The sequence below is a fragment of the Molothrus ater genome, chromosome 3 (assembly GCF_012460135.2).
Source record: "Molothrus ater isolate BHLD 08-10-18 breed brown headed cowbird chromosome 3, BPBGC_Mater_1.1, whole genome shotgun sequence".
Classification (NCBI taxonomy): Eukaryota; Metazoa; Chordata; class Aves; order Passeriformes; family Icteridae; genus Molothrus; species Molothrus ater.
In genome coordinates, this window is record NC_050480.2 from 46875021 (window position 1) to 46899339 (window position 24319).

General features: G+C 39.9%; 1 protein-coding gene across 1 annotated transcript in view; it reads right to left on the minus strand.

The window, feature by feature from the left end:
• UST (uronyl 2-sulfotransferase) overlaps positions 1-24319 on the minus strand; it is a 154121-nt gene that overhangs the window by 23459 nt on the left and 106343 nt on the right. The window contains exons 6-7 of the mRNA XM_036381018.2: positions 9826-9923; positions 7560-7717 (exon numbers count right to left, since the gene is read on the minus strand). Of these exons, the coding sequence (XP_036236911.1) occupies positions 7560-7717; positions 9826-9923 (256 nt within the window). The remainder of the gene's footprint in view (positions 1-7559; positions 7718-9825; positions 9924-24319) is intronic.

A 24319-nucleotide genomic window follows, 5' to 3' on the forward strand; every position in this document is an offset into this window, starting at 1 on the left:
CAGAAACTTTAGAGAGGGGAAACTGTTAATGATAAAGAGGTTCAGATGAGCATGCAAAAAAGTAAAATTTTTTTGGCTTCAGGTAAAGACCCTGCCATTTGATGGGAAAGAGAAATATGAAAAAGGTGGAGGAGAGGAATAGGAAAAAGATAGCAGATTGCAGAGCACAAGCTGGGTACAGGCATGCCTTATAGCTCACAGAAAGGGAACATTAAGTAATTCTACAAAACACACTCAGCCTATCTCGACAATACATTGCCGTTTGTCAGAGCTCATGTGTCCAGAAACTGTATTAGAAGAAGAACATTAGATCCAGGTTTTTCACACAATGATTTAAGAGAACATGGACTTCATCTTCCAATACAACTGATTCTGAGCAGAGCCTTTAGAAATTCAACGCCCATGAAAATCCAAGCCTAAAATAAGGATTTAAAAATCAGTACTGTAATTAGCAAGAAGAGAAATTACATTCTCCTTTGTCATAATCAGTGGTGAGATCTGGAAGGCAGCCAACATCCTAGAATGCCTAGAAGAGCTGGGAAAGGGAACTATGGATCAACAGTAGCCTCATTCCTCATTTCTCCAGTTCATGAATCATGCCCACTATCCTGGCCTGCCAATGGGAAATATGTAAATTTCTCACCTGATCTAAATAGATGGCTGCTGGTGTTGCTGTACTCACCAAGTCAAGCACTGCTCTTGACTCCAGGAGAAAGCAGAGCCATAGTGATGTGTTTGGCAAATGGACACTAAAATCCCACTTCCCTACACTGTAGGCTCAGGGAGCAGATTCACCTGGACCAAGCGCCAATGTTGTGTCAGGCTGTCAGCTGCCTCACTTTTCACCTCAAAATGCCATTCATTTGGGGCCACAAGATGTATTTACAGGCAACCTCCCTGCTGTGTAACTCTGCACATATGAGCTAACTCAATCTAACAAGTACACATTAGCAAGGAAGAGTAAATAGTTAGGACCTGAGCCTGGATGTACACAAGCTCCATAGGGGTTGGAAGGCCAAACCAAACTCGCTTGCCCCACCTTTGCTCCTGGTCCCGTTTTAGCAATGAGACTGATACTATCTTGGATAAATCTTTTGGTACCACAGTTACAGTTTTCATGCCACACTTATATTGTCTGGAGTGGCTTCACCTTCCTCAGCAAAACAAGAACCACAGCTGTTATAAGCTGTAAAGCTTTGCTTCAGAACTCACCACAGAGAAATTTTGCTTCTGAGACAAATCTTCCAAAGACCTAGTGGCCCTTTTGAAAAACACAGTCATGAGAAAGCCCAGAAGTGCTCAAATCCTTTCAAGAGCTCCTATTCTTAAAACTGCTTAGCTTATTCACAAAAGGATTTCAAACCTCTGGAAGACAAAACAACGTATTTTTCTTTTATGGGACTGAAAAAGAAAAGATACTTTCACTGACTATCCTTACCACTCAATTAGTGTATCCACTAACTTCAAGGCATCCTGGATCAGGCAGTCTGGTTTTTCCCTGCTCTCCAAACCTTGTTTCTTCATGGCCGAAGAGCTAGATAATGTATCTACAGCTTTTGATAGTACCTTCAGTTTTATAAAACAAACCAAGGAACAGATGAGTTGTGCAGAATGTCCTAGATGCTATCGACCTAATAAAAAAGAAACGTCCTCAGGGATATGCACTGTTACTCTTCCTCTTTCCCTACCCATCTTGCACACAGAGAACAGGGAATTTGCTTTACAAGTAACAAAAGTACAATTAAACACTTTTCCTTGATCTTAAACTGCATGTTTTAGCATTCACGTTGTTTTACAGCGTTCCTCCATGCAATACTGAAAGTTGAGACTTCAAAGGGGCAAGAGAAGAATGGTCTGCTCACGCTTTCTATTTTCAGAACAGGATGTTGGGTGATAAGAAAAGGCCCCCCCGGCGGAATGTGAATCCACGCGTGCCGCTGGCGCTGGGAGCAGCGTACACATGGGCGGATCGCTCCATCTGCTGGGCACAGCGGCGCTGCTCACACTCTCATCAGACACCGGAGTGTTACACAGGGAGTTACCTCCCAACTGCAAACTCATGTTTTACCTCCACGTGAAATTTAGAATCTTCTTCTTCTGTAGAAAATTTTCATAGTCAGTGATTCCTGTTCCAAGTATTACATAGGGAAAATACAAAGCTCTAGTTCTTGAGGGCAAGGCAAAAGAAAAGAAAGCATGTTTGGAATCTCCAAAGATTTTAAACATTTGAACGTGTTTGAAATTTTAAAAGTGATACCAAAAAATCCCCACAAATACCCTACCCCAAAATCCAACTGAACAAAAAACCCCACCACAAAACCCCCTCAGTATTTACATTAAAACTAATCCATGCTGATTTTATTCTCTCAACAAGAGTGCTGGTGCTTGTAGGAGAGAGAAGGGTTGGGCACTTCAGCACAGGAGTGAGCTAGTGTATTCCTTTCCCATTTACCAGTCACAACCCTCTCCAGAAAAGACAGCTCACAAGAAGCCAGCAGACTAAGAAGCCTCATATAATTTGTCCTAGTATCTTCTTTCCTTTCATTTTGTGCTAAACAAAGGCAGAATAAAAGATGATCACTATTTATAGACACCGCACAAAAATCACTGCCTCCTTCCACTAGAGTCCTGTGATCGCTTCTTACTCAAAGATTTTGCTCTTGGAGGTGGTGCCTGTAAACACATTCACTACAATTTCTCAGAGGGAAAAACCCCTTGCTCCTGAACTTTTCCAAATGCATAGCATCTGAACCATCAGAAGGCACGCCGACATTCAGGGCTGGCCTGGCACAGGAGTGATCTTCAGCACAGCACAAAGACTGCTGAGCTTGATTTCACCCTTCTCCTAACTCCATCAAAAATGCTCTGCTTCTCAGGACCTCAGCTCTGCAATAAAGACAAATGGCAGCATCTCTCTCCTTAATGAGTTTAAAGAGAAGGGGACACTTATGAATAGAAAAGTCAAGACTCTGTCATTAACATTCATGGACATAGAGGATTTAAAAAACAAGAGGGTTTATATTACCTGGGATAATATTACTACTACAGTTTAAGACATTCCCTGTAAATGCAATTCTTATGGGAATCACATTTTCATTGCATTAAAAAAAAAAATTTACAGTTTACCTAAACAATATATTTTTTTCAGCTGACAGTGTGAGTTATTTCATTGCACTCAATAAAATTCAGTGTCTGAAAAGCCCAAGTCAGTCTTCTTACTGTAGAGTAAGACCTATACATTCTCCACACTAAATGCACCTTTCAGGAAACAAAGGGGTTTTTTCCTGGTATTGGGAAGAAGTGTTTTTATAGGGCTTCTGGTGCCAAAGAAAATTTATGAACTCCTGAGGTGTGAGGATATGGCTCATTTCTGAGGTGATAAAAAACCATTTTATTGCCTATTGTTTTACACTGGATGCTGTTCACTTTTACCCCATGCCACAGAAACTGACAAGACAGAAGAAAACTCTGTTTTGCTGAATATAGTAGGTATTTTTTTGTCTCTTAAAAGCAGCAAAGATATGAAACCCACATGTGCCCATTTCAAAAGAAACTGAGTAAATATTCTCAGGGTTCTGGCTCCCAGCCAGATTACAGAAGTGAGCTACAGCCAGCAGAAATGAACAGGACTGACCAATCTTTTTTTCCTTTAGCCCCTGAGAATGAGGAAAGATTTTACATGTCAAGTTTTGTTATAACTACTTCAGGCCTTTCAAAGAGTTAAAGGATACTTTCAAGTTCTGCAATAAACATATTCTAAGGCTCTGCAATTGGATCCTATCTGCTTCAATGCTGGTGAAAAAAAGACAAAATTTTGAGCAAATTTTACTGTGTTAGCAAAGAAAGCTACTAAACAAAAATATATTTTTAAAATTTATTCTACCCCTCTATTCATCTATTTATTGATTCCACAATCTGCTGCCCCCATTCCTGCCCTTTTAATCTCTTGTCAAAGCTAGTTTTGGCTGCCAGGACAAGTTTGTAATTTTGGACAAGACAGGCATCAAAAAAGAGAGTCCTTTTGCAATTCTTGACTTGGTATTAACATTAAGATGACATTAACATTAAGGAGAGAGTGGAAACACAGAAAAACAGGAAGCCCATAGCTTTAAAGTACCGTACAAGATAAAACCAGATTGGTTCCAATGAAAACTTAGCACCACAAAGAGCTTTCACATTTTGTTACATGTGGTTATAAAACACACAAGTCAAAATATTTGGCATATGGACTAGCTGAATGCAATGTCTTTGTTAATGCAATGAAGAAAGTTATCTTTCTTGTGTCCTCTGACATTAAAATTTTCTGCCAAGCTGAACTGCCAATTTTTTTTAAACATTTTACCTTTCTTCACATTTCCTTCTGCCAGCTTATATCAGAAAAATCATTAGCATCAAAAAGAAAAGCTCAATTCATACTGCTTTAAGCAGTTATCTGTGTCATCAGGTATATAGACAGTAACTCTCTGATGAAAATGTCACACTATCTTATCATAGAGCCACAGTTTAAATCATCTGCTTCAGAACAACAGCAGAAAAATATTTCTGAAGGTAAAACAACTACAGGCTTTGTTTTCTTCTAAGAGAACGCTGAGCAGGAGTTTCTTGACAAATGTTATCACAGTGCTTCAGATAAGAAATTTTACTACAGGCACAAAAGAAACTGAAAACTTTGAATATGGCCTGCACAGTTGAAAGGAATAGAGATGAGAAAAAGTTTCTAGATTTCCTGATTTCTGTATTATCAACCTATACTGAAGGTTTCCAATACTAAGAAGTTTGCTTAGATGGGATCTACAGTGATCTGGTGACAAACCAAACCACCTGTAATGAGCAAGGGGAGTCCCAACTTCAGGAAGAAGGGGTTTAACTCACAACTCCTGCAGATGTATCTTATATGCACTTGTGATTTTATGCATTTGATAACATCAGGCATTTTGCTTCCCATAGCAGGAAGGTACTTTTAATATAGTTTAGATTATGATGTTGGTGGGACAGCAATCACCTGTTTCCTACTGTGATTTCTAATCTATGTAATCCACTAAAGCAACACTGGATTGAAAATGTCTTTCTTCAGCTACTTTTTGCTTCAAGGTAGCTCTACAAATCCGTTTCTGAATTGCCTCCAATCCAGAACTGCTTGTTGCAGTGGACTCTGGTGCAGATATTCACAGACCTGGAAGTGAATTACCTTTCTGTACACATCCTTCTCTGTGTTTTCCTCATCTTGTTATGTTCAGCTGACAAAAGATAAGTTCTAGAAAAACTTTCCTTCTTTATGCGGAAAGAGGAAAGAAAGACTGCCATAAGAAAATCTCAAGAGGAGCAGCAGGACAGCAGACAATACTGTAAACTATACAGATTTAATCTGCAAGTGTTAGTTGCAACAAAAGGTCAGTTTTGGCCCAATTTATCTGCTGCTTTGTAGGACCACCAGACAGCTGGCAGTACAACATGTCTTCTTCCCAGCACTTCATGTTGCAACAGCAGAGGGTGTTGCAGATCAGGTCTAAGATACCCTGAGGATAACAATGTAGGATTTCTTACACACCGCTTGAATATTTTTTATTTTTCTGGCTGATTCTTTTAAGGGTTTTTTTTTTTTTGGTAAGTATTAGCACAAACTCAGAAATAACCAGAAAATAATTATGATAGGAAAAAACCCTCAAACATATGCATGAATGAAAAAAGGAGGAGAGAGGAAACTGCTTTCTTACTAATATGCCCAGTCAATAAGTGAATGGGAAAGATAAAATAAAGGTTTAATCCACCTAGGGAATACTGACAGAAAGTGGTGAATCTTTAGATTCATGACCCATTTTTCACATGAAATCCCAGAGGAAATCATTGTCCTGTAATAGGTGATCAAATTTCCTCCTGCTACTGGAAAACACGAAAAGAGGACAAAGATTACCCAGCAGTTAATGATTCTGGCAGATTGCTTATTTCCCACCTGACAATTTCTAGGGCACCCTGATGAAAAACAAAACCCTGTGTGCTGCTTATTAGCTTCCCCCATTGTAAAAGAAATGAAAATATATGGTGCACAGAACAGCTGAAGAAGTCATAAACTCAAAGAAAAGTCTTATGGCAGAGAGAGCATATCCTTCTATTGATCCCCCGCCTTCCTTTTGTCTAACATCCCCATGAGGAGACCTTCGAAACCAAATTTTGCAAACCTTTAGGATCACTTCCACATACTAAAAACATCATTATTTTTATTTTTTAATTTATAAAACCAAGCGAAATACCTGATCCCAAACTGGGCATTGCTCTTATGTCAGTACAATACTCTCTTTATGTCTATTATTAAGCAAAACTACTCTATGGCTGGATGTGGCACCATAAAGTTACACGCCCACTTTCCAAAGAGCTGCCTGACTGCCTGCTTGCAAGCAGACAATGACCCACTGCAAGCATGTTCAGAAAAGGAATGCCACACTTTCCCTAGTACCTGTAACACAGCTAAATACAGAATTTTCAATGATGAGTCCTAGAAGAAGGGTGATGGACAGTAATGCATAAATCGTGGTTATGGACACAAACCCATAATTTCTCCAGAGTGACTTGACTGACTGCTGCAATAGCTGTTCTCAGTCAGAAGCCAGCCATTAGTTGCATGCATTACAAACTAAATTTAATCTTTGTTCCATGTGCTTTAAATATACAGATTGGTACAAAACAGTGTACTTTGTACAAAACATATTAATGGCTGTAGGCACTTCACACTGACAAAAATGCAACCAAGTCACAAAGGAAGAAGGGAAGTTTTACCCCCTGCTTGGTGCACACAGTGTGGATGGGCCAGTCAAATGTAAGCAAGAAATCAATTCTGCTGGAATGACATGCACAGCCCTCCAGAAGCATCATATCTATTTTTAGCATAGGACACAAGAGTGCCTTTTAAAGAAGTCAGCAATAAATCAGTGTTGGAGGGATGGATTGATGCAGAGAATCCTTTCAGACTGACCATGGGGTGCAAATTAAGGAGTAGGCTGAGTGCTCTCCATTTTCTCAACTCCAGACTCCTAAATCTTTTTCCTCAGCATGCTTTGTATTGGAAGTGCTGTAAATGCATATTCTTATTTGTATTCTACCTAAACTCAGCTCACCTGAAGGTTCATTTCATTTCAACCCATATCAAGGCTGAGAGAAAATAGATAACCTGGTCCTGGAGAATCTCCAAAGTGTCCAGCTCCCCAAACCATTCCTTGAAGGTTTATTTAAGTACATATTCCTGACACCATTTTGACAATATTTTGACAGTTATTTGACAACTGAGTATGACACAATTAAAAGAAGAAGGCACTTCAGAGGAAAATGGGAAGCTTTCTGGCAGGTGGAAAGATCACTGAGCAACAAGTGCAGGCAAGGAAAGAAAACCACACAGTAACATTAAAGATAAAAGCAGAATATGTTACCTTCCCCATCATCAAATCTGCTCCCTAAGAGGGAGATGAACTTCTTCATTGACTGAACAAGAAAGAAACACATACCCTTCAGCAGCCACGAAGATTTAGCTGAAATTTCTGTAAGAACAGCTTTTTAATGGAAAAAGTTACCTGGATTTTTGTAGATGCTAAGCACATCCTTGAAATAATGAGGTAAGAATCTTTCTAATAAAAGCAGCACATCCTCCAACTCCTCCAGAATGCCCACAAGCAGAAAATTTTCATTAACGTTCAGCTTTGCTCTTTCAAGGGCCCATTCACCAGGCTCCCTGTATGAAATTGATGGGGGAAGACGGAGGAGGGAAAAAGAAAAGTTTAAATATACATTTATTTCTCAAATTCAAGCCAAGAACACAAGTGAATAAAAAATATTCAGTGCTATACTTAGAACAAAAAAAGACCCCCCCACCAAACCCAAGTAGCTTACTGAGCTTTTCCATGCAACATCTATAATTGGATTGGCATGTAAAAACAGGATCATGTCAAAAGGAGGCTAATCATTGTGTGAAAGTACTCCATTCTGAAGGGAACTTCTGCCAAGTTGTTTATAAGCTCAAACTTGTGAACTTTGGTATTTCAACTTGGAACCCATCTGATCAGAGGGATGACTGCCCTTGGTGTTGGAAGGTGCTGAGGAGTGGTGGTGTCCCTGAACTACATCAGGAGAACTGCTGGGACCAACCACTGCCTGCTGTTACTGGCGAATCCTACACAGGACACTACCATTTTCCACCTTGTCCTTCATTTTAACTTCTGCCAAAGTCTCCAGGAGCTTTCCCTTCCCCTGTCATTGCCACCAGTTGCCCTGCAGCTTTGCTACAGGATTCGCATTTTTTTTTGCTGTGACTGATACAGGTTTTGAAGAACAGTTTGGGGTTCTTCTGTCTTTTCTCCCACCAGGAGAAGCTGGAAGGACTTCACTACATCTTTATGCTTCTCTGTTTCCCAAAAGCACAATGTAGTTAGACAACCATACAAATCCTAAATCCCTTATAATAATTCATATTAGTTATGTTCTGGGAGCAGCAGCCATCATTCATATCGACACAGGATATAATGCCAGTGTCCCAGGCTAAAGAAATCAGCTCCCCACACTGCCTGGGAGTGGCTGTAAATCACACCTCTTCCATGACTTCATTAGGTTATTGTGGATCCTATGCAATAGTGAATTTAACATTTGTCTGAAGCTCTTTCTTTGTCACGTGGAAAAGCTTACTACTTTCCACTCCTACTAGAGCAGACTTGTAGCAGGTTTTTCATGCTCTACCACCTTCTGGGCACTGATCTGCTTTCTGGAAGAGCAAAGTGTCCTAACAAACACTATGAGCTTTCTGTTTGTAGCTCCTTAGGGGACTAAGAAGTAGCTGAAGGAAGTTCAAGGGCATACCAGGAGCCAAATCTACAACAAGGTACAAAACAGTACTTCAATATCCTGCTTGGGAACCTCACAGAGATATTTTGTGAAGGTATTCAGGCATGTGACTGCTGTTAATGGGATTATTAGTGCAGGCAAGTTAAATGTGCAACCATAAGCATTTGCAAATAAGGCAAAAATATGTTAAAAAATGTGCAATGAAAATGAAGTCAACTTGTTTTGTTTCTTATACATAACTTCAGTTAAGCAAAAAAAAAAAGGCAAGATTTTACAACATAGATACTTCTTCTGTCTTAATTTCTAAGTAACACATTTTAACTTGTTATTACTGCTACAAGAAGTATTGCTTTTGAAAGAAATTCTGGAAAATGTGCAACTGTTTCATTATGGAGAAGCTTGAATAATACAGAAACAGAATACCTTGAAGTTGAACACACCTAACAAGGAACATTTGTTACTAACAATACTAAAGTGTTTAAAGCCAAGAAAGTATTTTAAATGATTCCTATATTATTGCATAAAAGTTTACTATGGTATTAGTAACTCAGCATTATTAGACAGACGTTAAAAATGAGGTAGCTCAATTAAAGCAGTAGAGGGCTGTATTCTACATGGTTTTAAGCATGAATACAGTTCCTCACATGGACACAGAAACCTGTATTTCTCATGCAGACCTGATAGAAGCATCTGAACAAATCAGAAAGACGTATTACAAAATTACAACGCAGATAAAATGAGTAACCCAGAAAAAATTCCACATAAATACATTCATATTTGATGAATTATTCATGCTATAAATCAAGAAAAAAGGATACTGCTACATTTGCAATGGCCTCCTTACTTCAAAATATATGCATGCAGTTACCACATGCAGTGCTGCATTCCTTGTACTTTCATTTTTCTCTTGTACTTCAAATAATGTCACCTCTTTATTACCCACTTCTGACAAAATGTTGGCAATAGCTATTGCTGAACAAATTGAAACACCTTGCATATATTTACCTGCATCTTGGATGCTGTCCACAGAAATATGGTATGATGTAAAATAACCTGGGATTAGAACATTCAGGGTAGTTTTCAAGGATACATACATTAATGTCCTGTGGGGGAGGAAAAAAAAATACTGTATTTTTCTTTCTCCATTAGCAACTGTTTTCTTTATCTCATACTTTTTACAGTCACCTCAGGGTCAAAGAACTATGCCAAGCTATAAGAAGTATCTTAAAAATCATCTATTGGTCCATTTATCTACTTCTAAATATCAGCAGGGGAAACAAAAAGTTATTTTGTCCTAGAATGCACAAAGCAATTTTTTCTTCCTTGCTGCAAACCCCACAATTATTATACTGAGATTACTGTATGAGTTTAAGTGGGACACATTAATCAACTTCCATTCTAAATAACATTTAAAATATTCAGAAGATTATTTTCAGGCTCTTCTTTCTTCTAAATACACCCTGGAGAAAACCTGAAGTAGCCAGAATAAATAAAATTGAGACAACATTTATTACTTTGCCCTCCCCCCCCCCCTTTTTTTTTAATTCTGCTGCATTCAATGACTGGAATGAACAAATGTAAGATGTAATTTGTACATCTCACTCAATATTATAACATACATCACTTTTGGTTACAATTCTGTAAACTTCTCAGATTTTCAGAACTGAACTGTGCAAAGCCTACTGAGAAAATGGGTTATTAGAAAGTATTTATCATTTTCATGAAATATCATTCATCTAATTAGAAGCTATTTATCATTTTTCAAAGACTTGGCATAGCTACTGAACCCTGAGGAACTGCATTCCATTTATAGCTTTACTTCAGCACAATAATAAACATGCGGGACTGAATTCCATTATCTAAATCTAATAGAGCCTTACTCTGTAAGCAGACACACCCTCTGCAGAGACACACAGGGCAAAAAAAATGCGTAAGACAACTAAAGCAAGGATGGAAGGATCTCACCTGTGCAGAATCAATATTCATTGTTATTTAGATAAGGGCTTTCACAATGCCATAGGCAATATACACATCAGTATCAAGCCAACAACTAAACAAAACCATAATTTATCAAGTAAATAAAATGTGATAGAGAACATTCCACAAGACAGATGTGTTTGGCAGCATGGAAAACACGGAGAGCATCCCCTGTTCTCCTCAGAGAAGGGCAGGGTACAGGTCTCCAGACACAGCATCTGCATCTGAGGCCTCATCAGAGAAAAGCTCTTCCCAGAACTTCAGTCCTCTCACCTAACTTCATTGGATCCCCATTCTGGCCTGTAAGCCTTTTAAAGTACATTTCTGATTCCTACTCTGTCTCACAGTCATGTGAATCCAACTTCATAAGCACACCAGAAAACTCTGGGCTAGGAAGTAAATTACATGGTGAGGAACCAATAAAGAAAGCAACATAGAAATTGCCAGCTGGGATACAAACAATCCATTTCCCCTGCTCCCCACAGTACATTCAGGGCATGCCTTAAAAACATACCAGAAGATTTATGGTCAAGACCTGAATTTTGACATTAAAGGCTCTGAGCTGAAGCTAACCAGCCTCCCATGCTCCATGCTATTACTAAGAAATCTTATTGTGGATGTATAGATTGCACAGGCAATGTCTCTCCTGTCATCCCAATAGGGTTTTTTAACATGAATTACAAATTGCACCTCTTTAAAGGCTTATTGTGCTTTTACTATAGACAACACCAGAGATGTTTTCAGTGACACGTATTTTTGGCTTTCATAAGAAACTAAAGACCTGCAAAAAATTAATAAATCTCTTGGATTTTAAAAAAAACTGAAATATTGCCCTGACAATACTTTAAATTATGTCCAAGTTGGCTTGCACTTGGTAGATGGATTAGATGGAAGGTGGGTAGAACACCTACATAAGACTTAAAAATCTCTACCAACACCCAGCTAAGAACATTTTCTCTTTTCTCACGCTCACACAAAGGCAAAAGGACATTAGCTCCCAACAAAGAAACTTACAATTTCTTTACAAGAATAATGAATATGATGAGTCAAGAAATATTCTCTGAGATGAGTATCAATACCCAACACAAAAGTGTAACCGGGACCTTCTTGCAATTGTGAAAACAGTATTTGATTCACACGGCCAGAGAAACATCTATACAATAAAGGATTGTAAATGTAAATTCATGTGGAAAATCCTGCAGCTTTAGCAACAGACAGCCGACACTAACTGAAAAAGAGATTTTTAGTGTCCTTTTTAGGGTAAAATGATATAGGACTACTGAAACAACCAGGCTCTAATCTAATCTCATCTCCCCCATTCCCTGTTGATAATTCAAGGTTTAAGATAAAGGCCAGGTGAGCTTTCATACAAACCTACAATATTTTGCCACACAAGGACATGCACATCACCCTCCTGACATCAGAAGCACCAGGCTTTCTCCACAGCAGAAGCACTGCCCCTTCCAGGCTTTGTTTTCCACCACTGCTATGATCTGTATTCCAGCTGATGGAGTGTCCATCGTGTCCCCTGCTCACTCCCTGACATGTGAAATCAGTTTTCAACCAAAAAGTGTGTGAAAAAAAAGGTCAGCCTGAGGTGAGTTAGTCATTACAAAACTTAAACACACCTACAGGAGATGCTTTTTGGTGCCAGTGGCACACAGGAATTTCTGGGGTTTTTTCGCAGCATGGAAAGCCAAGGTGAAATGACATTATCCTAGGCAGTGTCATTCTGCTATCCTAGGCAACATTAATTAAGCCACATCTCCAAGTAAGAACATGCTTTCTCAGCAGAACACAGATCTTTCAGGGCAGAAATGTTTCTACATGAGACAAAAATTTGCAAGGTGAGAGATGAGAGCCATGCTCATTTAAATGACTGGAGTAGCCTTGTAAAAAAATTATTTTAACACAGTCAGGAAAGATACAGAAGGAAACACACAGAGCTACTTTGATCACAACCTTTCAAAATAAAGCAGTATTTTACCTCATTCCTCAGCTCCTGGCTACAATTCATATCACTCACATCCCACGGGGCTTGTGTCTTCTTCAAAGGCCTGGGAATCAGCCCTGCAGCTCCAAGTAACAACAGAAACTATCTTTCTTTTAAATAATACTCTATTTTTCTATTCATGTAACAATTCCGTCTGAAAAATTAAACCGGTAATTTCTGCTTCCTTCTTCTGTAAAATTGTCTTTGAAATGAAAATCACAACATGCCTTAATCCTTTAATCTGTCAATGAGTCAGACAACTGATCAGAAATATATCAAAACTGCATTATTAATATGGGGTTTTTTTGAGATTAGTAATAAAGTATTTCATTTGCCAGAGTGAGCTCATACATGCTGTAAGCGGAAGTCAGCACCTGATGAAAAATATTTCACAGAATCATTGAATCATCAGGTTTGGAAGAGACCTTCAAGGTCATCTAGTTCAACTGTTAACCCAGCACCACCATAATCTATCCTAAGCCATATCCCCAAATGTCACACCCAGATGCTTCTTGAACACTTCTGAAGATGATGACTCTATAATTTCCCTGGGCAAGTTATTCCATTGTCTAACACCTCTTTCAGTAAAGTTTTTTTTTCTAATATCTAATCCGAGTCTCCCTGATGCAACTTAAGGACATTTCCAACCATCCTTTCATTTCCTCCTCACTAAAACTCCTTTCAGGTAGTTGTAGAGAGTGAAGGGCTATAAAATTGCTTTGGGAATTTTAATTCCATCACAAAAAGAGCAAGCTTTAAGGTGTTCTTTTGCAGAACAATAAGCAATTTACTCAAGTCAATGTCTTATGACAAATACTGTATCATATACAAAAGGACGTGACACAAGATTTGAGAACTTTTTTCCTCCAAATACAAAATCCTACGAGTACTGACAGAAATAACTTGGCTTTTATCCAGTAGAAGAAACACACACACATAAAAAATATCATATTGGGTTTCAAGGTGTAGTAGCCTACACATGGCCTGTAGGTCTCAAAGTATAAATAATTATAAAATTATAACGGAAATATGTAATCAGTTACATAATTCCCTTACTTACATAATTCAACCAGGAAGAGCAGGCCCAGGCTGTTGGAGACTCAGGCTTCTATTGGCTGGCTGACCAGGCAGTAACTGGCTGGTTAGTTACTGGCAGTAACTAACAGTTACTGGCAGTAACTCAGGATTAACCTCATGGGCTCCTAAGATATATAAGGGGGCAAGATCTGAATAATGTGAACTGCTGCTGCATGAACTCAGTGCGTCCTGTCACTGGTCTGTCTCCAAAACTGTGACAAGTGGTGGACCAAGCCATGATCACAACAGCTGCCGCCAACAGAGTGGGGAGACAGACGGGACAATCAGGAAGAGTTGCCTGCAGCCTTTGAGCTGTGAGGAACGGCATATAGAGCCGTGATTGGTCCGGACCCCCCTTTACTTTTTCTTTTAATTTTTCTTTTTGTAACTGGAAGACACCACAGCATGGCAGCATGGGCTTCAACACCAGAGGACCCCCTCCTGAACGTATAGACACCCACTTTAAAGAAAAGATTTGAAAAATATGAGCAATGGGCCTTATTTGCCCTCATAACGTGGTGTGAGAGCCACAGACTGGATGTATCAGAAGGGGCTGCACTAGATTTAAAAACTTGGGAGCAGGCTGGACAACATGTCTGTACAGCTGCCTCCACAGGAGATGACTCTGCCATTTATGTTATTAAACCATGGAGACTCATAATGAACATGATAAAAATGTTGCAGAGTGAGCAGGTGGTGAGAACAGCAGAGGGACCGAAAGCAGGGCACTGAAGGAGGCAGCGGGGTGAGCAGATGCTGTGCCAGCTTGTTACCCAACAGGCTTAGGTTCGCCTGCTGTTGATAATATGATACATTTCTTAACAACAGAGGGGGTAACTCCATTTGATATAAAGCAGCTTGCTAAATTAATGTTTTCAACAGTCCAATATTTGGTGTTTGAATCTGCATGGAAAAGCAGTGTGGAAAAACAGCAATTAAAAAATCTAGATTTTCCAAATGAAGATCCACGTTATCACGGCCTCTCAACTCCTGGGGCTGCCACCAGTGAGTGATCCACAACTCCAGGCTAGGCTGCACCCACTGGTGCTAGCACAGGTCAAAGAACTAGGTACACAAGCTTTATTTAAGGTAGCAAATATGGCAAATCTGACTCAAACATATTCAAAGATTAAGTAGGGAGTTAATGAACCATATCTGCAGTTTATTGAGAGATTGCAAGATGCAGTGCAGAAATAAATTGTTAATGTAGAGATCCGAAATCACCAAATTTTGCAATTAACAAAAGATAACGCCAAAGACTGCAGAAAAATCATAGAACTATTACCCAATGAAAATCCATCACTAAATGAACTAATAAATGCCTGTGCTAAAGCAGGTTCTCGTTCCCACAATATGACCTTACTAGGCAACTCAATAGCGGCTGCTGTAAGAGTGTCACCTCAGTATTGTAAATATAAACAGCAAGGCCATCTGAAAACAAATTGCTCCTGTAAACCCATCTTAACAGGGACAAATCCTCTCAAGGACCAGGGAAACCAAAGACTCAGTGTGAGGAGGGGATGCGTGAAGACAAAAACATCTCCTCACCTTCCTGTGGCCTATGTGACGAGCACATAGGAAGGACTCAAGGAGCAGCTGGAATGGATGTATTCACATCAGACACAGTAACCATATGCAACCCAAAGGTACATAAGATTCCTCTTGAAGCTCAAGGACCTATCAGGAAAGGATTAAGTGCACTATTGATTGGAAGGTCTAGTGCTACAATGAAAGGTATCTTTGTGTATCCTGGTTGTTATTGGCTCAAACTTTACTGGACAAATATATCCTATGGTTTCTACCCCCACTCCACCTGTGACTGTCCCTGAGAAAACCAGAATTGCTCAGCTTATCCCATTTAAGTCTTGCGTCCCACATACAGACCCCAAGGTGCAAGGAGACCAGGGCTTCAGATCAACAGGAAAACCCCAGGTATTTTGGGCCCAGATTGTAGGTGAACAGAGGCCCAGCGTGGAATGTATCATTACAATGCCAGGTAACATAAAACCAGACAATGGACCTGCAAACACATCACAAAAAATGAAACCATTTTTACAGCTCTAGAGTGTGGCGCACCAAACTGGTATTCCCTGACAAGCAACTGGACAGGCGATTGTAGAAAGGGCACATGGCACTTTAAAACGTATGTTATAAAAACAGAAAGGGGGAATGTGTGGCAAAACCCCACAAAGCAAAGTGGCCAAGGCTGTTTACACATTAAATCATTTAACAGTATCAGAGCAATCTCAAAATCCAGTAATTTTAAATCATTTCCTATCATTGCAATAGTCTGGTGATGTCCATTGACCCAAACCTAAGTCCCAGTTTTGGAGACAGACCAGTGACAGGACACACTGAGTTCATGCAGCAACAGTCCACTTTATTCTGATCTTGCTCCCTTATATATCTTAGGAGCCCATGAGGTTAATCCTCATTGGCTGAGCCAGTTACTGCCTGGTCAGCCAGCCAATGGAAGCTTCAGTCTCCAATGGCCTGCTCTTATTGGTTGAATTATGTAAGTAGGGGAATTATGTAACTGATTACATACTTCCGTTATAATTTTATCATTATTTGTATTTGAGGCCTACACAGCTATTTTTTGATTTTGAGTATCTCAACCAAAAATTACAGAAGCACCACATTCTGCCCAGGATGCATTAGAATTATTGGTAGCCCTGACAACTTAACATAAGAAATAATAACTCAAATACCTACATGCCTTGCGAATCATTTCCATTCCATTTCCATCTGTTCATCTATGGAAAAGCACAAAAATATCCCTTCTCTCAAAATCAAAACAAAAAAAAATCCTTTTTCTATGCCCTGCCCCCGTGAGAAACACAACTTCTGTGAAACCAGGAGACCCTGCTTCACAGCCCAGGAACAGTGCATGCTCCTTCAGGCTGAAGGGTGAAGATGTGCAGGTGTGTCAGCAGCAACCTAAATTTCAAGTTTTCATAAAAGGAAATTAAATAAAAATATGTGGAAAACCAGTGACTGAGCCCAGTCTAGAGTGACCTCTCCTGCTTAACAAGGCTGTTCTTCATACACCACTAGAGTCTGCAGTGCAGTCTAGTCCTCACTGTTGCCAGCCAAGGAAAATTCTTCCGCTCTCCTGAGAGCCACCAAGAATCCTCTCACAGCTTGTTAAGTGCTTTCTCACATAGCTGGTGTTTGTAAAGAGGTCAAACTGACCATTACATCCTAAGGACAATGTCACATCATATGAGCTAACACAACATTCAAAAAAAAAAACCCCATCATGATTTCCCACCTTCTCTGGCCCCAGCTGGGGAGCTCTGGGTGGCCTTAGAGTGATTGGAAAGAAAATGTAAACACGGTATCTCAGAAAAGGGCTTGTGAGTACAAGTACGACATGAAAGAAGGAAAAGTACAACTTCCTACTTTGGAAGGCTGCAGAAAGACACTGAAAAGTCAAGGTATAGTTGGCATGAAGGTTTCCAGGTATAAATGTAATATAAGTTACTAAATCTTATTTAGGAGCACAAATTATTTACACATTTTAATGAAACATAAGATAAAATGCATAACATAACATTTTTAAACAAAACATAAGAAACATAAGATAACATTTTTACAGCACTGGCAGCAGATTGCTGTGGGGTGGGTAGGTGCTGGGCATTGCTTCTCAAATCAGCATTGCCAATAGAGACAAAGCCAAATGTTTTCCATCCTGTGCTGATGTGGCACTGAGGCCCCCCAAGGTGGGCTGCCAGGCGGGGGGACTGTGCCAAACTGTGTGGGATGGTTGTCCTCTGGAGATACCAGCAGGCTGGACAAGTTTATTGGGACACCAGTGGCAGGCTGCAGTGACCAGTGGGCATCTTGGGGAGAAGCTCCACAAAATGGCAGAGCAGATCAAGCTAAGCCTAGAATGCAGGGTTTCTGTCCCCAAATGCCCCTGGCACCAGCTGTGATTGCTCCTTCACTTCTATGAGGCTCAACCTGCTCAAAAGGCAACAGAAACCCTTTTCTGTTCCTCCTCCACTGCCTTCTGGTCTTCTATCAGAAGAGTGGGGGCTTGCTCACATTAACGCCACCATAGCACTCCAGCTGCACAGGACAACATAGGTCACTGTGGATGACTTCAGACACTGCAATAATTTCTTTTACAGCCTCCCTTGGGCATCCACCCTCTATAGTCTGGGGTCCTCCATGGACTGCAGGTGGATGTCTGCTTCACCATGGACCTCCATGGGCTGCAGGGGCACATCTGTCTCACCACGGTCCACACCATCTCAGTTCTGCTGCTGTAACACCTCCTCCCCCTCCTTCTGCACCGACCTTGGTGTCTGCAGAGCTGTTCCTCTCATATACTGCCACTCCTCTCTTCTCCAGCTGCAACTGCTCCTGTGCAGTAACTTCTCTTCCTTCTTAAATAGATTATCCCAGGGGTGCTACCACCATCACTGAAGGGCTCACCCTTGGCCAGCAGTGGACCCATCATGGAGCTGGCTGGCATTGGCTCCACTGGACGTGGGGGAAGCTTCTGGCAGCTTCTCACAGAAGCCACTCCTGTAGCCCCTCTGCCCCCCAGTCCCCCACCACTGCTACAAAAAGCCTGCTGTGCAAGCTCAATACATTTTTCTAGAGGAAAATTCTGGGGTTTCTTTGAATTGACTTTCCAATTTCTTCTGGCAAAATGCATGTTTTTACTTTCCTTCCCCCACCACCACATAAGTAAATAGGCTGCCAAGTTTAATTCCCACTTTTTTTTGGCTGGGCTAATTTGCCTGGACTCTTCTGCCTGGGCTAATTTGCCTGACTTCTCAGCCAACAATGTATTAAGCTCTTTTTTTGGCATCTTAACAAGTGAAGTGGCAGCTAACAAAACAGCATCTTCTGCTAACCATCTACATTTTCATTAAGTGCGGACATAAGTTACTCATTCATATACAAATTTTTGCTGGCATTGACATAGCAAAAGTGTTGAACTATGCCCAAAATGCTACTATTTAGATGTGACAAACATGAAACACATTTGTACATCACTGTTTTCTAACCTAAAATGATGTACAACATCAGGAAAATATAGGTGGACATATTTCTCTCTATTCTGTTATCAGAAATCATGGTAGTAATTTGTCAAAGATAAGTTTTACTGTTAAGAATGGAATCACTTCATAGTTGTAAGCAGGCACATTATCATATCTTTCTTTTCCATTGCTTTGGTATTTTTCACCTCGAACCATCTTAGTGTGGGAAATAGATTAAAAAAATAGAAAGAAATTGCCAAAAAAAAAGGATGAGTGGCTGCCAGCTGGAAGCAGTGTGTAAGCATTAAACAACCATCCTGTTACAGAGGGCACAGATCCAGGGAAGACCAAAAATGAAGATTATACTGTAATTAAGAATGAATCCCACTGGCAACTAACAGGAGGGAGACAGTACATCTGCTAATTCTGTTTACTAACACTTCTTCATAAAAGAACCTGGAAAATTTGTCTGCTTGGATAACAAGCTTTAATAAAATCAATTAGGGATGGCATATATTCAATTCTGAAAATGCCAAGCAGGAAATACCCACCACCTCAAGAACTTTTCAGCCCTCCCTAATGGAGGGCATGTGGACTGTAGCAAATTGATGCCTACGAGAAAAGCAGCAAGTCACAGAACAGTTTGGGCTGGAAGGGACCTTGAGATCACCTAGTTCCAAACCCTTGGCAAAGCAGGGACACCTTCCACTAAGTCCAAGGTATCAACGCCCTACCCAGCCCGGTCTCCTGAATACTTCCAGGGATGGGGCATCCACAACTTCTCTAGCAACTTGTTCCAACAACCATCACAGTAAAGAATTTCTTCCCAATCTCTAAACCGGCCATCTTTCAGTTTAAAGCCATTGCTCCTTGTCCTGTCACTACATTCAGTTTTTAAAAAGTTCCTCTCCAGCTTTCTTTAGACCCCCTTCGGGGGAGGTGGGGGGGGATTACACTGGATCATCACCTCACTAATACAGCACTGTTTTAATGTTAAAAGCTAAAAGCATTAATGTTCAGCCAAGTAGATTGTAATACTAAGACCCTGTGACCTGTATTAACAGCAAGTCCTGCTCACAACTGAGCAGTAATATGCATGACCAGATTACCCAGAATGAAAAATCATGTAATGAGAAAAACCACACATCACATCACGTTTGGATTGGAAGGGAAGTTAAAGAGCAAATGTCTAGTTCCAACCACCCTGCCATGGGCAGGGACGCCTTCCACTACACCAGGTTGCTCAAATACAGAAAAGGGCTCTCTAGAAAGAGTCTAAGTCAGGAAAAACAGTCTTGAACTGAAATGCCAGTCAAAGACACTTTAGAAAAAATGGATAAAAAAACCAGAAGATTGGCAGAACCTAGCTAGTATTAGACAACACAGTAATGAAGAACACAATCAGCAAGGGGAAGAACCGGCAGCAGCAGAAAGGCCTTTCTATCTTACAACAGGTCTTTAATCCAGTCACTGAAGACGTAATAAACATCCTTTGTTCCCAGTACAAAAAAAAGGGAAACAAAAAGAAAGGATACGATGAATAAGGACAGGAAGCTAAAGACAGGAATAAAATAGCTGGTTTCCTTAGTGAAATGAGATACTGAGTAAGGTTGCACAGCACCTGTGCTGAGACAATTCTTGAGAATAACAAAGAAGGGTTAACAGTGAAGCAGCAAATTTTTCAGGGAACATTAATGGGAGCAGATAAGAAATCTGACCTCAAGGAGATACAGAAGGACTCCAGAATGCTGCAATACATTCAGCATTAAAAACCACAGATCCTTACAACAGGATACTCTGGATGACAAGGATGTAACTGGATTTAAAAAGAAAAACCCAAATCACCAAAAGAATAACAACAATAATAAAATAGAAACTATATATTTATATTACAGAGGTCTATCAAGGGCTATTAAACACAGATATGGCAGCAATGTCTGCTGGTGAGCTGAAGGATGTCAGAACCAGGGAGGACACTCAAGGGGAAGCACTTTTTACCCTGCCCCCAGTTTGTACTGGCTTCCCCCTCTGGGCTGGATGGTGCTCATGTCTCGAGAAGGGTCTAATGCAGAAAGTTCACAGCCCCACGCATGACACAATATCATCTGCACCAAGCTAGCAAGGAATTCAAATGTTTCAAAATATCGCATTTCCTACAATATAGAAAAGCCCATTTAAATAATGATACATTTCTGTAGTTCACATTTTTCTCCCATTTTCTTTCCTAGGTCAAACGTTCTCATTCTGTTAAAACCTGACTGGATACACAGAAATTATACTCAGCAGATTTTAGCCCAAACCTCAAAAATGCTTATATTAACAGAAACACATTTAAGTTCTATGATTGCCTCAACATCTTGAAGCTAGCATTACATTTGTTTTTAGCAGAGGTCCACAAAAGTAGTTTAAACAATATGAAAGATTAAAAGAGGCTTATTAGAACAAATGTCAGAGTTCTGTATACTAAATATATCACCAAAGAAACCATGAGCCAAAAGAAAATTAATTTAATATCAATGAGCATTAGATATTATTGCTTTCATACATCCCAACAGGACAGAGGCAAAACAAAGAGATCATTCCATTTGCCTTTTTTTTAAATAGGACTTCATGTGACAAGAACTGGGGAGGAAAATCCTTACTTTCTGCAATATAAATCTTCAAAATAAGAGAGTGAAGAGATAGAGAAGCAAAGACATGCCCCACAAAAAATTATTGCAGGCATCAGGAAAGAAATAATTTTTAAAAATTATTAAGCTTCCCCTAATCTGCAGATGTAGCAAAATTCTCATTTAAGAAAATAACCACTCGCTAGCCAATGCATATTTTATTTCAACATATTGCTCAGTTATAGCTTAGACCATCTGCTGCCACAAATTCCAGTGACACAACTCCCTTTTGCTCAAGTTAAAGGGAGAGAAGCTGTATCCAACAGCTCCTGATATGTCCCTGAAATAATCCTGTCACATAAAATACACTGTCTAGCATAAAAGGAAAAGAAACCTGCTGCTGACCTCTGAATTAAAAAAGAGAAAATATGATTCACCATACAGTACATGTTATGAATTTCTCTGGGTTTGACCATTTTTTAAGTCAGATGGTAAATCACAAAAACCACTGTACTGACTTTTAAGAAAAAAAGTTCCTCATTGTACCAAGGTCTAAATGTCTTTTATGTCCCCTTGACCTACCACAGTTGTGTTGGCACTTGAACACGAACCTGTTGAATGGTGAGAAAACAGCTAGAAGTTTGAGCTGTGGGCTAATTTTATCTTCTTATCAGGCTTCTGCCTAGTGCTGACTGACTTGAAGTCTCTCCCTTCATCTCTCAGGGCTGAAATGGAGAAGGAGCTGCAGAGCAGAGAAGAAAATCATACTGCTTCTGCATGTGGCTTCCCTGCTGCTGAAACTGGAGATGGTTTCTGCTCTGCTGACCCTGTCTAATTTCCCTAGTTAAAATCTTCATCTTGCTGAACAGTTCTGATGCTTTTCTGGAAAATTACTAATACTTTGCATTATTCATAGCACTGCCATTCTGAATAGGATACACAAAATGGAACATATTGATTCCACTTTTCAGTTTGACAAGACTATCACCATACTGACAAGACCAATATTAAAAACCTCATAAAATTACAAGGTTCAGAGGCATAAGTAATGCACCTATTTGCATTTTTTTTTAATTTTCAGTCATCTGCTGAAGTTCTTTTCTACAACTATGAAAGAAAAAACCATACTCCCCTCCCTACACAGAAACCCAGAATCTCTCAATGCCTTAATCTCAGGTGCTATGGCTTCAAAAAGCTCAGCAAGCAACAAGATCAAGTATAAAATCATGAAGGTTAATAAATCTGTGAGGAAGAGAAAAAAAGTGTCAAATATGCTTCCCCTTGCCCTCCTTTCTTTTTATCAAAGATATAATCTGTTAGGACTACATTCTGAAGAAGTTGTTATTTTTTTTTCCTTCAGCCACTGATGAACACTTGAGTTTTCTTTTTTCCTTTCAAAGAAAAAAAAAATTAATTCTGAAGAAAATAAACTCATTTAACAATCCATCTTCACCATGGAAAGTTTCCTATTTGCCACTAGTTAGTGGATTTTTCCCCATGAAAAAGGAAATTACTCTTGACAAGCTCAGTTATGAATAGTGGCTGGCTTTGCTTGGATCAGAGTTCATAGGAAAAAGTTGTGTTCAAGGTAACCTGACTAGCCTGTGTTTCAATAACTCACTGAGCAGTAGCCAGATTTGCTGAAACAATGGCAGTCCGTTTTCCAGAGTCTACAACAACAAACAATCAGCTTAACACCCTTTGTTGGGGTTTTTGGACATTTTGATTTTGATTTTATGTAAAGCAGCTATATTTACAAGGCATAGAGGAGCTTTGAAAATTCTAGCAGACAAGAAAAAAAAAAAAGTCATGTTTGGAATAATAGCCAGAAAAAATGCTTTTACTTCAAAGGAGAATTTCACTACCTTGTTACACAGGGAATGCATTTTCTCAGCTGACACAGCAGGTCTACTGCTTATCCTGAAAGATGGAGTTACCGTTTCATTCAAGACATGCACACACCATCTCTGATAACTTGCAACCATGTAATATCAGCAAACTGGTCAGGGATATGTATTTTTGAAAAAGGTAATTCAACTTCAAATAGCCATCTTAAGGCAAAAACCAAAACCACATTTGAAACAGATGATGCCTGTTTCTTGGGGTCTTTTTTTTTTTTTTACATTTCTTTCTTTAAATAATGTGGAATTACAAGGAAGACAATAAAAATTATTTCCTGGCAGCAGTACCCTTCTCAACTTTACTAATTATTAACAAAAAATGGGGGAGGAGAGGGAGAGGGAGAGGAGCAATACTTTTTATGCCAGGAAGGAAAATCTGATTTCTGGAATACCTGACACCTGAAGAGCACTGCTGAAGGAAAACACAGCAGCCACTTGCCAGGCAGGGCCAAGCAACCAGAGAGCACATTACAATCCATCTGCCAACACAAACCTATGGCATTTGGTTGTTTTTGGAGAAACACAAACACCCATCTCTCCATCATAGGAGCACACTGAAGCAAACAAAGCAAGAATAGACAGACAGCACCAGATTTTTAGGCAGACTATTCCCCAGTTCAGATCTATTCATTCTGTAATGAGACAGAAACAAAATCTAAATTTGCACCTCTGTCCTTCGCCTTCACTGCTGTATTAGGGGCTCTTGCCCTGCTGGATGGGCTGGCTGGGAAGAACCTGCCACCTCCCTAGCGGGACAAGCAGCCCAGATGTGTCCCACAGGATATCCAGGCACCCCACGTGGGCTCCACAGACATGAGCCTTGGTGCCAACCAGAAAGGAGCAAGCACACAGTGCTCCAGCAGGCCCTGGGGTCCCTGTGAACTGGGACCAGGATAAGGCACAGGATTTTACTCTGTAGGGTACAATAAACCTTAAAAACTTCAG